Here is a 19,093-nt window from a genome sequence, read left to right as displayed (position 1 = left end):
TATATTTAATAGTTGAGGCAGATAGAAAAGCAAACTTGTTAAGGGACTATGTTGAATGATATTGTGGCTTTGTTACAATAGCATTTTCCTCCTACTTGATTATTTTTTTATCAATTTTGAATAAAAAGGGGGAGTAATGTGTATAATTTTTTGTGTTTTTGGTTGTGAACTTTAGTTGTATGATTGTTTTTCGTTGTGAACTTCTCTTACTTATATAATAATGACTATGTAGTATGCTTGATATTGTGTGTTAAATGCTTATGGATGATTATATACATGTTAGTCTTCAATGTTGATTATTTAGTTCATATTGTATGGTTATTTTCTAAATCTTCCACACTTACGTGCATTTAGTGTAGTAGTTTTAGTGGTTTTAGGGTTTTATGTTGTCAAAGCATGAGCTTTGGTTTAATAGGATGCTTGTAACGCTAGAATCAATGTGTTTAGAAGAGTTTTTGATTTTGTCACAAAATCACTAAAGAGGGAGTTTGTTAGCTTTTGTAATTGACAAATTTGTGTCAAAACAAAAATCATATGGGTTGTAACTCATTATATTTAATTGTAAATACTAGCATACTAAAGAAGAATATCCATTTGAATGGGATTGTTCTGTTCGAATGATTTTCCCCGCGAGGCATAGTTTTTACAAGAGCTGGAAATCCTTTCCAACATAGGAAATATTTTCGAACGAGTTTTTAGTATGCTGATTCATTCGAATATAACACAAACAACAAAGAAAAGTGGAGTCTTTGCGGGCATCATCTTGTTCGTTGATTATTTCTCTCTTCTTCTTATAACTATCACTATCAATAGATAAGATGATATAACGTCAAAAGTATTTGTAGAGTGTTTGTGAGCATAGAGTTACTTTAGTCTTTGTAGTGAATGTATTATGACCAGATTATGGTAGTCCTTTTTATTGGTAAAAGGTATTTTTAACAATGTCAAAATTATAAAATTACTCATTTATATAGAAAAGCTAATAAAACTACTCGCAATCTTGCCAATATGGATCAAATTTGGGTAATGAATATTCTTGATGAAGCATATTGTTATCATGACAAGTTTCACCTTGGGCAATTATAAGTATTGAATAAATGGTATGCTTACTATTACTTACATAAATTGTTTACAACAAAATGCACAAATTTTTAAACCCTTCATAGTTTTACAATTTATCACACAACCACCTCCATTCAGCCATTGTTATATGTAGGTTGAGCTTTTTTCTAGAATTATCCACATTCTGCTAGTTGTTTAGCGACCAAACTAGCCCTCTAAAATATTTACTTTATATATCTAGTATATTTAAAAATTAAATTTGAGACTAGATGTGTTTGAAAATTATTGACTAGGTCGGTAATTTCTAAATATAAGTAGCTGATCACATTATCAACTTATATACAAATTTTAAATTCTTAAAAAGATTGCCAAGTTTGAGGAAAAAATTTATATACAAGTTATTGATCAAATAATTTATATCTGAAAGCTACTTAATTAAGACTTGGGATATAAACTTTTATCTGTAAAAGTTGCCCAATTTTTTAAAGGAATTGAAAATTCTATATTTGCCGTTGACTGAATTATTCAGAAGTCATTGATTAGTTGAACAGTTTATAAAAAACATAGTTATTTTAAAAAGAATTCAAGGTGGATTTTATATGATAATGTCACCTTTACAATGAGATTCCTATTTGTGTTACAAATGTAGATGGTAAATAAATTTGCTGAAAATTCATAGGAAGAGGAAACATTTAATCCACTCGTATTACCAAAATAACCATCATCCTTGAAAGAGCAGCTTCTCTAAAACCTTGCCTAAGTTGAACATGTTATTAATTTCAAAATTAATTAAAATGTAATAATTAAAGGAATTTAAAACTCAAATTTTATAAGGATTTAAAAAGTTTTTGTAACTATCGTAATGACTATTTTTAATATTTAATGAGCTGATTTATTTAAGTGGTTACAAATATTGGAGAAATTTAAAAGTCTCAAAAATCTATAATAGCCCATTTGTCATGAAAAACTATATAACACAAAATTCCATGTCAAGCTTTAGCTACTTTTTCTTTCTCAATTTTCTTATCTATTATTTTGATTGAATTTGAGAAGTGCAGTTCTCACATAAAAATATCGTACTATCCAGCGACATAGGAACGATGTTCCCAATTGTACTTTAGAGGAATGAAAGGCGGGTAATTCTGTATAGAGGACGTCACTTATTTTTATGGTAGCTATGCCATAGTTCCCTAGTTTTTTATAGTATTATATATTATTATTTTAATTTTTAATATTTAATATGACTCTTGTAGGTTCATTTACTCATAAATAATATATTTGTTACATTGTTTTATTAAATGTAAGTTTAAAAACATTTTATAAGTCAAATGATAATTTAAATTTTATACATTGAATTTCGAATTAATGCTATAAGTTGTTTTTCAAATAAAAACAGAACTTAGATCCGTAAAGGATTTTTTTTTTTCAGTCTTTTGTGAAAAAAAATAAAATTATTTTGGTTTTAATGCGTAAATGCTGCTTTTAAATGCTTTTCAATTCTGCGATTGAGGAGTTTTGTATTTTAGTCCTTATAATTTCAGCAAATTATAAAATAAACTTTCAGAAGATAGAAATTTATAATTTTCTATTCGTGCATGTACACATGGCTGAAATTATTAGTGTTATTATTATGACTCTGATAGAATATTCTTAAACAAAAATAATTCTGATCAGGAAGTTAGATAATTAGAGATTATCAATTGTTTATATAAAATAGTTTGAAAAAAAATTCATTTGCATGCTTTATAAATGCATGTTAGATAAATGATCACATATACATAAAATAAAATTTTCTCCTAGTTTATTTTATGGGTTTGGTTAATGGATCAAAGGATTTGAATTCAGAACTAATTCGATAATTTCAAGATTATTATGTCTTGTCAGAATTCAAATAAATTTGAATCCAAATCCGATAAATTAATAATTTAATAAAAGAAGATATTTTTGAATTTATTCTAATCAAGAGATTTGATTATCTCATTAATATACCCAATTGAGACCTATGCACTCTTATTATGCTGAACTTTTATTTTAGACGTCACTATTCTGAATAAAATTATTTTTGTGTATGTTAGACAGAAAAAAATTATTATTATTTTGAGTTCAAAATCAGTATTTATTAAAAATTACTTTTTAAGTCATTTCTTAAAAAATAGATATATATATATATATATTTGCAGTTTTTAATCCTTCATTTGGGTTTAATATCAAATAAACTGTTTAGTAAATTTATAGTTTAAACACTGGATTTTGATTAATCATAATTTAATCCATACAAGTGTTAAAAGGACTATCAAACATAAAATTTTCTTGTAATATATCTTTTATGCAGTTTTTAAAGTATCATAATTTTGATGTTGACATCACCATTTGAGATAGCATAAAAAAATTATTGTAATTTGCATAAAAGACCATATTTTGAGGAATATAAAAACAAAATTGAGATCATAAATTAGCAAAATGATCATTTATTGTTGTCATCATTGCTATTATTAGCTTTATTATTTTGATAGAATTTTTTTTGTTTGTTTGTAACATATTACATTCTAAATTTTAGTAATAAATTTAATGTGAATGCTTTTACATTCAATATATTAATTCTTAAATATGAGAATTAAGATTCCACCTTAGACATGCCTTACATATCTATTCTTACATATTGACTAGAATATAAGGGTGTTAATGTTTATGAAAAATAATAGCATATATGCTTCAATATATGTGAAAAATATGAGATGAAAAATTATGTATATTAAAGAGCATGATATACACATTGTAGCATGCGGAATACTTTTCTTACTCTAGTTAATACAGTCATCTTAACTATTCAAGTGAACAAAGCTCGATTCAATCTAAATCAGAATATGAGATGAAAAATTATGTATATTAAAGAGCATGATATACACATTGTAGCATGTGAAATACTTTTCTTTCTATAGTTAATACAGTCATCTTGACTATTCAAGTGAACAAAGCTCGATTCAATCTAAATCAGAATATTGTACTAGAACTAATCAATGATGTTGAGTGCATCAGAACATGTAAAAAAAGGAAGAAGAATGTTTCAGTGAGTTTAAGGTACATTAAACTTCATGGACATGATACTGTCACTATACCTTACTGCCAATCAGAATTTACCGGAAACCTGCACTTCTGTAACATGTATTCAGAAGATAAATGATTTGCATGGCATTTCTTGTGGACAATGTTTACAATATTAACAATTGACAATAATTAAAGCTACACACTTGATGCTAATGATGCACAAAGCTTAGTTTACCTAATACCTCAACTTTCAATCAAGTAGCTCCAATTACAGAAAAATCTTAAGAAACTAGAATGATTAACATGGCCGACCTGTAATGAAAACCAACAGGTGACAATCGTTTCTTCAATGCGGTGAAAAATTAAATATGAAGTTTATCCACTGAAAGTTCCTTAGAAGCCAGCATCTTCAGTTTCTGCACATGCATCAGTGATTAAAAACTGTTAGGCAAAATTCTTCCACGAGATCCCTTCCAATTTTCATACTTCAAATGATTACATATAAAGGTGGGGCTTGATTTTATGGACAAAAATTAAGCAATGATCCCTTGTTAAAGTTACTCAAGAAGTTTCAGCTTACAGAATATCTGGACAGAAGTTTGAGAATATTGACAACACACACACACACACAACCACACACACACTGCAAAGTTTAATTCAACTATATGTCTAGAAGGCTAAAATAGACAACTACTATAAATTACTGAAGAGGAATTGAGTTATCAATATCAGAAGACTAGTGATCAGTCATAAACCCTTAACATGAATTACATTTCCGATGAGAAATTGATATTGTTCACAAGTGAATTTTGCACTCACTGTGATATACTGCGGAGGATCATCAAGGCTTGAAGATCCTAGGATGACTTCCCTCTTTAGTTTTGATGTCAGCTTGTGCACCACACGTAACTGATCAAATCACAAGAAAACTCCATAGATAAACTGAATAGAGAATGGCACTTAAATAGCATGAACATTCTCTACCTCAGATCGAGTTGCTCCACCAATCATAAACACAAAAATACGCTGGCCCATCCTTTTGAAATCGCTAGATGCATGTCGCAATACGGAATCACTGTAGAAGTGTCATAAATCAGCATTAAAAATTAGAATACCACGGAAAGAGCATTGAACACTTTTGAAAACTTGGGAGGAAATATGTTCTTGCAGTCTAAGTCAAAGAGAGAAATGCTATCATCAAGGATGGAAATGCTATCATATAAGATATATATCCCCTAGTACCTTGAATAACCATCGTCAGATCTCTGAGCCTTAGCCCAGGTGGCAGTCCTCCTGGATCTCATCGAGTGGGCATGCTGACCTTGAGTTGCCCTGGATGGTGCACTCTGTGAGGTTCCATGAACTGTAGGACTTGGGTCATTCATGCATGGGTACTCTTGTTGTGATAGTTCACCTTTACTGAGTTTCTCAACCAGCTCCTGCAATCAAACAAGAATCAACTACTGAGTAATTTCAAGAGCTTAGCTACAAAGATTATTGTGTATGAAACTTGATTGCAGAAATCTTCCATACTGTACTGCAAACATCATAGGCAATCTCATAATCCATGTAATCCAGTTCCCATGTTAAGGAAACTCTCTAGTTTTTCTACATATTTTGTACGCATAGATAACTAAACCATCATAGTTGGTGATTTATACAGCTGAAAAAGATACTGAGTAATCCCCTTTATAGCTTTTGCAAAGTATATCAATTGGAGTATGATATACTTTGCAAAACATTCATAGAGGATGAGTAGACTTTCCATAGAGTACAAAATATTAAGGGATGCCATCTATAGCTCACAAGTGGAAGATTTAAATTTTACTTGCAAAAATGACTTGGTGCGGTTCAAACTGACCTCCTAACAAATACCATTTTAGGTCACAAATCACTCTAAAATCTTAAGCTGATAGAAAACAGTGGTTTAAATCTTTCTTACTCTAACAGTTATAAAACTCTACTAGAAAAACCACATGGAGTTAGTCTACAAGATAATAAGTTGTTATAAAAAAATATGACAAATGGATATTATGCTTGTTGACAAATATGAGAAATACAAAGGTTGGATATTTGTATATAAGAACAACAAAGAGAATATCAAAGAGGTCATATAGGGAAGCACATGGAATAGTAGGTATAAAACTTGCTCTAGAAAGCAAGATAGATACTTCATACAAGTTTTGCCAAAAAGATCATTGACCACAATAAAGAGATACTTTGGCGGATAAGGATGTTATCGTTAAAGAAAGAAAATATTTCATAAGCAAACTATTAAAAGATTTTGTGCAGGTTGCTATCGGGGAGTGGGTAGTAATCTTGGTTTTGCTAGTTTCGTAATGAAGCTGAGCCTTCGAGCTACTGTTCAAGAAAAAACAGGAACGGAAGCATATACAAAGGGAAGAATAAATAAACAACTTGAAGCAATTTTTCATCAATATGATTAGATATTATATTCTAGTGCAAGCAATAGCATACCTCTATAATGGGATAAAAACGTGATAATGCCCACGTCTCCTCCTCATTGTTTCGTTCCTTTCTAGCTGCATGTTTCTTCTGATAGAATTATTACAAAAAGTCAGCTCAAATCAAGAAAAGGAAGAAAATCTAGGCAAATCATTATTATTTACCTTCTGAGAATCAAATTTCAAAGAGAAACCGCTTCCTGATGTCTTCTTTCCATCTAAGCCTCCTAAGTATCTCATGTTATTTACTGCATTCATATCATCAGGAGATAGTTTTGCCAGCTGGAAAGCAAAATGACTAGTCATTCATACTTTTTTACAAGTTATGGGTGCACAATTAGGAATGATAAACAACGTTTGTTCAATCTGAACCCTAAATTAGATATGATTATACTGATTTATCCTTACCACGTGCCAATATTGAATTCTAAGAAAATAAAAGATCTCATGAACATTATAATAATAAATATCAACTTTTGAAGTGGCAATAGCTATTCAATTAAAATACAAATCACCTTAGAATACAAATATTAACTTTTTTATTTGTCTGCAAATTTCCTGATTATTGAGCATGACATTAGTCCGCCTCGTCAAAAGTATGCTCAATTGTTCGCGGATCCTGAACTGTGTTGTTAATATATCTGTAAAGGCTTATTTATCTTTCTTATTGAACTCATCCTAGGACCTCTGTATTGTAAATTTATGGAATAAATCTTAACAAAATTCTCAAGAAAGCTTGTCTTACACCAAAACATACTGATTTCCTTGCAGCATATATCTCTGTCTAGGTCATCTTTTAAAAGGACTTCAATATTTTTTAGAATTTCAAAGTAAATCACAGGTACCATTTTGAGGGAAAATTTTATTTTAAAGTGTTTTCAGAAGGTATGTGTAAGAACCAAATAAAAAAATAAAAATAAAATAAAAATCTCTTGAAGCGCACGTGCGCTCCCTTCTCTCTCTCCCTTACTAGCACACAATGGAGCAGCCGCAAGTTTTTCGGCCGAATCCAAATCTGTTTTGGATTCGGATTCTTCTCTATAAATCAACCCGAAAATCCTCTCTGGGGGAGGAACCACAGCCCCCTTCTTCCTTCTTTCCACCTCCATCTCCTTCTTTCTTCTTTGCTGTCAAGGTCATGATGTGGGATTAAACCGCCGGAGCAATTGTAGACCACCACGCAACTCGTCGGTAACCCCTCTCTTATCCCTCATAATTAATTTAAGTTTAATAAGTTAGAATAAAAATACCTATTTCTGTGGCGAAGCGACTTCAGGTCGCTACCGCTCATGTGCCGGAGTGTCGTGCTGTTGGCCTCGTGTCGTAGGCATGCTTCCTTGGAGCCCTCGTGGCTCAGATCACCACCGCTCATGAGTTAGGAGCGTTGGTCGTTGGCAGCGGCCTCTCCACCTTGTGTGGTTGCCATAGCCACGATCGTGGTGGGGAGCTTAGGGTGTGGCCAGTGACCGCCGATGGCGGCGATCACCGATGGACTCTCTCTTCCTTATTGATCCTCTCGAGGAAGAAGGGTGGGATGGGGCTCGAGTTAGACCGAGCCAACCCCTCCCCTTTCTTATTTTTAGTTGCGGGCTAACCCGCAGCCCAGTCCATTATTAAAGTTTTGTTAGGCCTTGGCCTAGCTCATTTAATCGAAACCTTGTGGGCTATGGGCCAGCCGTAGCCCAGCCTAATCTGATGGGCTTAAACCAACCTATTTTAGCTATTTAATTAGCTTTAAATTTTAGAAATCATGATATTAGTTAAATTAAAATATGTTATTTATTTATTATTAAATATGGTGATTTTTCTTAACCCATGGACTAGAGATTTTAGTCGGTTCAGTTAGACACGAGTGAGTAGGTTCACTTAAGTATTTATTTTATTTATTCGTCTTGTATTTTGTGCTTTTTTATTATCAGATCATGTATAAATCATTGTGCAAATACATTATTATATTTTTTTGTACATTATTATCTTTTGTGTGCAAAATATAAGACCCACTGCATTGCTTTACTTAGTGCATATAGTCATTTATATAATCGATAATATTAATGGAAAAATATATTTAATACGTGGTAGGATTTTGAGAATAGGCACATGCTAGATATTTTTCGTGCATCTCCCTGTGGTGACTCAAGACTAACTTGAAGTCTAAGGGATAGTCCTATATAGTCCCAGACTAGATTCGAAATCTCCTTGAGGTGACTCTAATATTTCTTTATGGTTAGTGAAAAAGACAGGGCCAGTTTATCACACAGTGACACCCCATGGTGACACTAACTGGATTACTATAAAGAAAAGACTCGAGTGCATATTGAGGTGACTTATAATTGATATGGATCCTTAGGAACAGTCCCAAGTTGAGATATATTACATTATTATTAATATCGAAAGAAATTCAGCATATGGACATGAACCATGTTATGAGATATGATTTGCTCTGTCATTACTTGTACTGTTATTACTATTGTTATCATAAGCAAGCTTAGTAAGATTCTTATTTTATAATATTGGATTTGTATTTATTTAAAGTTGTGTTATGGATTCGGATTTATTTAGTTTTTGAGTGAATTTCACTCACTGTGCTATATTTGTTGGCTCATGGGTTCCCTCTTCTAATATTTCAGGTGCTGATCCATATGGTGACCAAGTGAGATGTACCGAGACCTCACCTCCACTTAGAATTTTACTATTTTATCAATTGATTGCATTAGGCATTTTATTCTAAACCATCTGTTATTTTGTTTGATTGGTGACATATTATTGATGACATTGGTGTTTCTTTATTATTGGGTTATAATTATTGGAGTTAGTTGTTCATAATTTAAAATCTTATTATTTTGAGACTTCAAAAAATATTAGTTAAGGCTTCGTATATCTCAAGTACATTGAGGTACATGACCGATCATAATTCCAATATTGGGTCGTGACAGTATGCATGCTATTTAGTGCTCAAAATTTGGATACATTTAAAGAGTCCATAGATAGAAAAGTGAAAATTGGTTTCATGTCAATCTCTGACTAAAGGGTGTGCTCTGCTATCTAGAGCAAAATCATTTTTCATTCATGAAGGCTCTTCCATTTCTGCTGCAAGCTTCAATGAATTGACACTGATCTGAATGACCCTGGAGTGTAAACCATACACTACTAGCCGGCTTGACCGTAATTTCAAACCAAGCATTCTCTTTCAAGATTTTTTCATGGCTAAATATAGGAAGCTCAGAAGTACTTCCACGGGGTCGATGCCAGGATATATGATTAGTCATAAATGCACAGCGATTCTATCACGAGGCTTTATCCAATTAAGGTGTGCTCTAGTGATTTCGTGTTGGGAAAAGTCTGATGATGGTCTTTGGACAGAAGTGATGACAAAATGCAGAACATTTCACATGCAATGCATAACCATCTGTCACTTACCAGCTACCAGAATATAAGCACACAAATTGGAGATGAATACTTTATCAACATTCAGTAAAGCATAATTACAGTCATATTTAAAAGTAAAGCAATCAGCATAAAACTAAACAAGGAAACAACAAATATATGCTCAAAATTGTATACGATTCAAACAACAACTAGCCACAGTCACATATATAAAACTAAACCAATCAGAAGAAAACAAAACAAGAAAACAACAAATATATGATTCAAAGAACGAATATGTTGATTGATTCTCTAGTACAACATAACTATTTCAAATAATTGGAACTATTAGAAAGATCTTGACATGAAATCTGGCTTGTGATCTGTTGATTATTCAAAGAAAGTTTTCAGTTTCCAGTGATGTTCTCATCTAGTAAAGTTGCATTTCTGGTTCAGGTGTGCTTCAATTTGTGACTTCATATATTGAAATGATTGAATTGTTTCATATATGTTAAACTTATTGTAAATTTATTCATTATCTGTAGGTCTAAGTGTCTAACTTGCAGAGAGTCAACTCCAACAAGAAGTCCATACTTCCATACTTTTCTTCTAGAAGACTCTCAGAATAAGGATGCTACTTGTTTAAAATATATGCTTTTAATGCTTAAAATTGTAAATTGTGAGATGTAAAGTTCTTTAAAGTCGATAAGAAAACCATTTCTGGGAGTTTGTTACTATAGAGTTTATGAAGCAATTAAGAACTAAAAGATAAAACAAGGAACCCAGCATCTGAAGTATAATAAATTAAATAAATAATTCAAGTTCTTTCAATTGGTGATAATAGACAGGCTCAATGGAACTCAACTATACCCAAAGCTTAAGCTTTTAGATAATTGACCAATAATGAATATCTTGCCTTAATCGTATGTGGACAAGATGTGTGGCCCCTCCGAATCATCCAAGTGCAGATAATGGAAAAAACCAAAATCTTAAGCTATTAAGTAATGGACAAATAATGTATATCATGCCTTAATGCTGTCTATAAGCATATATGATGCAAAATGTCACCACAATATAAGTTACAAGAATATATATTTTAAGTATATTCGTCGTTAATATTTGCATAGGAATCAATATGAACAAAATAATAAATTTCTGATTCTAACAGCACTTCTAATCACAATATTCACAATTAGATATCCTATACTGCTACCTACCTGCATCAACTTTTCCCCTTTGTCACTTTCAAATTTCTCTGGATATATTAATGAATAGATCATCAGTAACCTCAATTTATTTTCTGGACTGGCATCCTGTGCACAAAGTGAATGAAAAATATAATAACATTAATGATATGCAATTAATAGCAACGAGTATCACTACATATTTCATTAAGTCTTCACATAACCTGCTTTGTCCTAAGGAAATTGATAACTTCTTTTGCTCCTGCATCACCAAAAACAAGATCTTGCTCCAGCTGTCCAATATTACGAAGTCCTGTTTCTCTAATTATATTGTTAACTTTTCCTGCAATCTGTATGAATGTTTGCTCATTAGAGAGAAAATTTTCTGCGCATGCATATTCTTCTTTGAGGTACAATCTTGTTGGATGGAAATTTCATCGATGGATTTTAGTAAAGCTAGAAGCATGATAACTATAAGTGCTATGTGAGCTTACACATAGAACCTTCTTCTTCGGTGTTGGAAAGAATAAATGCAGGTTAAGCACTACCATGTTGCCTGAATTCTTAATCAGCATAATCAATTTTACAGGTTTGAAGGATTTACTTTTTGTGGCACAACTGTATGTGCATGCTGATGAGAAGTCTTCAAAAAATATTTAGTATTTACTTAGAATGATTGGATTCATAAGAAAGGGGCTTAGGATTTAGGAACATATGCATTTTACTCACACTTTAAGAATGTAATACCTGGAAGAAGAATGCCATCATTTTAAATCCCTAAAGCTAGATTTGACAGAAAATATCTAAGATCACATATATGTATTTACATATCTGTCGTATTGGCTATATCAACTGCTTGTGTCAAATTAGGCTATTTTTTTATTAAATAAAATTTAAATATTATTTTAAAAAATAGAAATTTTTTTCTAAAGATTCAGAAAAAATGACAAGAAAATAAAAAAATAAAATTACTCACATATAAAACCTAAAAATTTAAAAAAATGTATTAACTTAAAAGAATAAAACTCTATCTCTCTTCCTCCCCCCTCTCTTTTATTGCCACAAGCCAAATTTTCTTTTTTTTATTTATGATTTTACGTTTTTTTCTTATTTCTCTCTCCCTTCTCTTCCCCCTCTCTTCTTCCCTTTCCCTCTTACTGTCTCTTCCTATAATTTTTTTCCTCTATTTCTTCTCTCTCCCTTCTCTTCCCCTCTCTCTCTCTCTCTTGCCTTCTCTACTTCCTTTTCCCTCTTACTATCACAGCCCACCTCACTCTCTTTTTTTTAACTCAATTAATTCTCTTTCCTTCTCTTTCCTTCTCTCTTTATCTCCTTCTCTACTTCCCTCTCCCTCTTACTACCACAAGACACCTCTCTCTCCTTTTTTCAACTCCATTTCTTCTCTCTCTTCCTTCTCTTCCCCTCTCTCTTCTTCCCTCTCTCTCTTACTACCACAGCCCACCTCTCTCTCTCTTTCTTCCTCTCTCTTTCCCTTCTGCACTCGTATTGAAAAAATCGGCTGATACAGCTGATCCCGACCCGATACAGATCAGATATCGGCCAATTTGGCCAAAACTGGGTTCCATGTTATACTTTTACATTTACGGTCCATAAATTTATGAGAAAGGGGCTTAGGAACATATAAATTTTATGCATGCAAATGACAAATTTCTAGTATGAAATAAAAAAGGAAGAAAAGAGAAAGGCTGGGAAGTTAGTCAGAATAGGTACAAGAAGATATTTACATGTACAATTGTAACAACAACCATATTTCCTCACATCATTGAGGCCAACATTTGGCTGTAGTCAATGGCTTCTTGATTAAAAAAAAGAAGCAATAATAACATACAAGAATGAAATTAACAGAAATCACAAACTAACCTCTACATGGAGAGAAAGCTTCTCAACTTGGTCACTATATTGTGGTAATGCTTGAACCACTTTTTGCAAATCCCTTGTTGAGATCTCATTACCATCTCTTAAGAAGAAACAAAAATAAATAAATAAATACATAAAAAGAGCATATAAGAGGGTTCTTTGTTTATTTTTCACATAGTAAAGACTGATAGTGCACTTAAGCATTTTATGTATGAAATATAATAACAATACTATGAAAGTATGCAACTAATTAAGATCTAGGACCTTCTATCAGAAAAAAAAAATCAAGATATAGAACCAACAGAAAAATTGTTGCATTCTATGCCCTAGAGTGCAGAACACACTATTACTATATTGGCACACTATTATGTAGGTATCTAGGAATTTTTACATCTTAAAATATGCTTTAATTACTAAATGAAAGGCTTTTTATGTATAGAAAGAGGAATGAGTCATGGAAGGCAGGAAAGTGTAGTGAAGCGAAACGTACATTCATGTTTGAACCAAATTAGAGGATAAAATTGTGAAATTCGAGGTAGATCAATACCTAGAAGGCAGATCCACTTGAAGTCATACGACAATTAGAATTTACTTTGATGATTTTCTTCAGTTCATTTTTCAAATTTGTTTTTTATATAGGAGCAAGGTTTGGGAAAATTCCTAATTTTGTATTTATGGCCGCAGTTTCAACCAATAAATTACAATGATGGGAAACAACCCATGTAGAGTAGATATACTTGGATTCTAGTTTAGACTCTAATTTGATGATTATCCTACTTTCCATACTTAGAATCAGGGTAGAAGATTTGAAAAAAATCCTAGTTTTGTATATATTAGTGAAGTTCCAACCTATACATGCAATTGCATTAACAACAATTTCTATGTAGATCTACTTAGTATTACAATAATAAACCCGATTTTATGCTTTTTCTACTTTTGCCTTAATTTTGCAGTGGCATTGGGAGGTATCTTCGGCAATCTCCATGAGAAACAGCAAGCAATCCTTGATTTAATTGTGATTTTACATGTGGACTCATCTGCCCTATATACAGGCTTACAGCATCATGAACAACAAATAGTAAATAAAATAGATGTTGCAGCACAATTAAGGAACTAAACTACTGATGTGTTGGGTAGTGAACACAAAAGTTTGTAAAATCAACAAACAACCAAAAAAGATAAATAAAATGAAAACGGTACCCTTGTTATGAAGATCTTGTTGGATATTTTATAATAATAAAATAATTATGAAAGGGTGCTTCGTGTAATGTCCTTTCGTTTAAAATGGAGGAATGTTATCATCTACAACTTTGTTGGTGAAACTCATACAATGAAAATGTGTGATGCCCTTTCATTTGAAACAGAGATATGCCTTTGGTGGAAAATACAGGCATGTGAGTAAATGCATACTTTGTTCTAAAAGTGCTTAGGTGCCCCTCCATCTTCTATAAAAAGAGTGTCATAAATGAACTATAAAATAGGAAATGTGGTGAATACGTTTCTTAATAGTTGATTTTTTTTTTGTTATTTGGTTTCTATTGTGGGTTGAGAGACTTCGTTCTGAAGTGCATCCATTTAAAATGTTGAATGTGTTGGGAGCTCTATCTAGAGATAGGATAGCCACAAGTCCATTTGCACCCACAGTAGGAAATTCACTCTCTTAAAAGAAGCTTTTAGCATCTTACCGAACCAGCTACTAATAATTCGTTTCTGTATCTATCTTATTCCTTATCTCCTTTCAGTTTCATACAAAATCTCCCCAACAACTCTAAGATAGTGATTCTTTCTCATGGAGTCTAGTTGATGATAAAGTACTCTCGCTGATATTGAGAAGATGATGGTAAAGGCAACAAGTCTCGAGAATCCAAAAAGGTAGAAGGTAGAGAAATCTGCATCACTAATTTGGGTAACATCTGACTTTGCTTTACATTGATGCATGCAGTGAAATATTGCATAGTATAATAATAATGCCTAACTTTAACATGGTGCATATTCTTTTGTGCTTAATGCTGTACTGACCTATAATATCTCTTGACCTTATTATTTAATATGAAAATCTAGAAGAGTATGATATAAACATATCACTATTATATCTTAGAAGTATTGGCATTGACCATTGACAACTGCTCCTTTTACTGTTGGACTTTACTGAATTACAACTGTTAGACTGGATCTTGAGTGCTTTTTAAATCATAGAGTAATAGAGTACATCCCATCAAGAAATTAATAGTTTCAATGAACTTCTACACTTGTCTATTGATTGTTTCAACATACTCTTGTCTGTATCCTTGACAAATGTCATAAGGATAAGAAGTATTGCACTACTTCCAATAGAAGTAATTACGTGGTGTATTACTCTTGCTCGCTGTGGCAAACCAAGGTGTAGTTCTTAAGTTGTATAGACTTTAGAGTCAAGGATGGCCGTGCCGACCGGCACTTGCCGTGCCAATAGAGACACAACACTTGGCACAGGGTGTGCTAGTGGCACACCCCCAGCCGAGCCGTGCTGATCAGCACGTGTGCTGTGCCGATCTGTGCCGGTCCAACACGGCCACGTGTTGGTCATGTGCCAATGTAGAGATACTTTTTTAAAAAAATTTCTATTTTCATCAATCTTTATCAAATTAACTTTACTTATTTTCTTAACAAACATGATATTTATCAAATCAACTTTACTTATTTTCTTAACAAACATGATATGGCATGTGGAACCTATTTTTTTAATTTTTTCTTATTTCCATCAATTAACTTTTGTCATTTGTCATTTTTGAAATGATAATTTATTTGTCATTTTTTAAGATTAAAATGACAACTCATTTGCCAGACCTAGACAACCATAAAACCGAATTTATCAGAGACAGAAAAAAGGAAAGGGACCATCTCAAGCTCAATATAATTACAGTCAAATGAGGGAAGGACTTGAGTCTATAGATAGTAGGACATCAGGAAAGGTGCGCCCACAGGATGATATAAGTTCATCATCATTACCATCATATCAATCATACCTACCAGAGTCACAACACATTTATTATACTCTATATTTACAATCTGCATATGCTTATGGTGTGCCTGTGCCGGTGCCCGTCGTTCCCGTGCATATTCAATATTCATATCATATCATCGAAGAATTATAAAATTCTTCTTTGTATGAAGATTATGTGAGACGTTATAACGAGCAATATTATCAGTAGATGAGTTTTGAAGAATATCGACAGTATTTAACGCAACATTTTCGTGTTATTCTTGTGCTACCAAATGAAGCCTTTGATCGTCCTCATCATTCTACGTTCAACTAGTTTTAATTATTGAACTATTATCAATTATATATTGAATGATCAATTATGTATTGAATGTTATTATATGTTCAATTATATTATGGAGTATTCAATCATATTATGGAGTGTTTAATCATTAATATTAATTTTAATGAATGTATTCAATTATATTATGTGTTGAATAATATTTATATTCAACTGTTATTTTATCTTTAATAAAATAGGTTATTTACAAAAATAATCTAAAGATAAAACATTGTAATGTAGATTTTAAATTTTAATACATATATTTAGACAAAAAAATCAAATATTGACATACCAAAGACTAAAAAATATCTCTAAATATTCTAAATAATTTATTAAAAGCATTACAAATGTGTGCCACTGGCACAGGGGGCGTGCCAATCGGCACGCCCTGTGCCGTGCCGATAGTGGCATGGCAAGGCACGTGCCACTGGCACGACCATCACTGGTTTAGACTTTGGATGTTTGCCACTAGTTGGTTGAATTTATCCGTATGCTAATGACTGCATTAATAAAGATTAAAGTTGTGATTTCTTATATAATAACAAGAGAAGTTGACCCACCCAGAAAGCTAGGTTTTCTTAGTATAAGAAGAATCCAATAATGGAGTGGATGCAGATTGCTAAAAATCAAAAAGGCCCAATGCCTAATGAGGAGGGAGATTCTCCTCACTCTTATAAATTTATTACTAAAGAGACTGGAGTAATAGATATTGAAAGATGGGCTATAAAGCACACAAGAGGGTTTCAAGGCTATTGGAGAATTGGAGAAGACAATGTAGACATAGATTGAATACCAAGAGGACTCAAATCAGGAATTTGATCATCTCATGTTAAGTCAAGCTCATCAAAGCTAGAGAGGAGTCAAACCTCTAGGGGAGCTAGTGAAGGTCATTTGGGTATTGGATGGGCTAATGGTCAAGCTAGATCACCTTCATGATCGATTACTAGTCGTTGAGCTAGATCATCTTCACGACTAGTTACTAGTCGAGCAAGTTCATTTTCATGACCATTTACTAGTCAAGCTAAATCATCTTCATGACCATTTACTGGTCGAGGTGGATCATCTTCACAACCGGTTGATCCCTTAGAGGGCATAGATACAACTAATGATGATGAGATTAGAGATAGTAATGATGGTAATGGTGGTGGTGGTGTTGAACTGTTGATGATGATGATACTTAATCTGAGGTTGGTGGCGATGATGATGGGAATAATAGGGTGAGACATGTGTCTCTATGAAAAAACCTTCTCAGATAGGCATTGTTTGACGTTATTTTTATAGAGGAGGAAAACTTCACAAATGCTACCTATGATCAAAATTATGGGGCTAGACTTAGAAAAACATGAAGAGACTTTATCAGAGGCAAAAGAAAGAAAAAGAATTATCTCAAACTCAACATAAGGAAGAACTTGAATCTATAGTTAGTAGGATATTAGGAGATGTGCACTCCGAAGAAAATAAATTAATCATCATCATCATTGTTGTTATATCAATCATACCCATCAGAGCCACAATATTATTATTATGCTCTATATCTATAACCTGCATATGGCTATGTTGTGCTTGCGCCAATTATTCTTATGCATGTTCAATATGCATATAATGTCATGTGGGAATTGAAAACTCCATATTTGTATGAAGAGCATATGAGATATTACAACGAGTAATACTATTAGTAGATGAGGTTTAAGGATTATCGACAATATTTGATGCAATAACTTTATGTTATTTTTTGTGCCGACAAATGAAGTATTTGATCATCCTATTGTTCTAAGTTCAACTATGTTTTGGTTTAAATTTGAACTATTGTCAACTAATAAATGTATTTAATTATATTATGTGTTGAATAATCTTTCTACCTGACTATTTATATTGTTACTAAAATAGGTTATTTACAAAAAATAATCTAAGGATAAAATACTCTAATGCATGCTTTAATACATACCCTATAATATATTTTATAGGTGTGTCAATGTGTGCCGATCTATCTACATGTTGACCGGAATGCCCGTGCCGGTCTGTCTACATGTCATCAACTTTTAAACCTTTCATCACGGCAATCCTTGCTTCATACTGTTTAGAAGTTGATGGCTAATAGGATTTAGAGGGTTCATCTTGGGGGTTTATATAGGAAATCAATTATGATCTATAAGAATTTTAGAATAATAATGAAAAGAGAAAAAGTAATTCAACTTAAATTTTGGGTCCACTTGATGGCTGCCTAGGATTCTTCAAAATTTTGTAGAACTCTTCATTTTTAGAAGAAAAATAAACTAGATGGATAAATTATATTAATTCACCACTACTCTAAAAGTAAATAGAGAAGGACGATTTTTACATTTTGTATTCTAATATTTTTCCTTACTTTTGGGCATATGGTATTTAATGGGCTAAAGAAGTAGACTTGACTTAAATAGACAAAGGTTTTCTTTATATATTTCAAATGATGGATAGGCCTAATAAGATTTGAACTAAGGATCTCTACTCTGATAATATATTAACTTACCAATTGTTATAGAAACTTAAGCTAATAGAGAATGACATTTTTTTCTAACAATCAATAAACTATAAGTCCTCCGGAAGGTATAAGAAAAACAATGGAGAGTATTTTTTTCTAAACAAGTAACAATTGATCTAAGGCATGAACTAAGAGTGCAAAAATAGTAGAAGAAACTTGTAAAACACTATTTCTCTAGGTTAATAAATTAAATATAAGGATCATAAACCAAGTTAATTCTTTAATTTTCAATCTCAAGGATCATATCATCAAGAAACCACATAAAAGAAATACACA

The 19,093-nt window shown here is 32.2% G+C and overlaps 1 protein-coding gene across 1 annotated transcript in view; it reads right to left on the bottom strand.

The window, feature by feature from the left end:
• Positions 1–4,197: 4,197 nt before the first annotated feature.
• Positions 4,198–19,093, bottom strand: part of LOC140772871 (SNARE-interacting protein KEULE-like) — a 31,862-nt gene continuing 16,966 nt past the window's right edge. The window contains exons 13-21 of the mRNA XM_073115100.1: positions 13,001–13,097; positions 11,344–11,469; positions 11,153–11,248; positions 6,738–6,854; positions 6,586–6,663; positions 5,350–5,546; positions 5,092–5,182; positions 4,927–5,016; positions 4,198–4,523 (exon numbers count right to left, since the gene is read on the bottom strand). Coding sequence (XP_072971201.1) covers positions 4,470–4,523; positions 4,927–5,016; positions 5,092–5,182; positions 5,350–5,546; positions 6,586–6,663; positions 6,738–6,854; positions 11,153–11,248; positions 11,344–11,469; positions 13,001–13,097 — 946 coding nt within the window. The 3' untranslated portion in view covers positions 4,198–4,469. The remainder of the gene's footprint in view (positions 4,524–4,926; positions 5,017–5,091; positions 5,183–5,349; positions 5,547–6,585; positions 6,664–6,737; positions 6,855–11,152; positions 11,249–11,343; positions 11,470–13,000; positions 13,098–19,093) is intronic.

Source organism: Typha angustifolia, chromosome 2 (assembly GCF_048772165.1).
Source record: "Typha angustifolia cultivar Huaian chromosome 2, ASM4877216v1, whole genome shotgun sequence".
NCBI lineage: Eukaryota > Viridiplantae > Streptophyta > Magnoliopsida > Poales > Typhaceae > Typha > Typha angustifolia.
The sequence above is the reverse complement of the archived record's forward strand: the minus strand, read 5'-3'. Positions and strand labels throughout refer to the sequence as shown.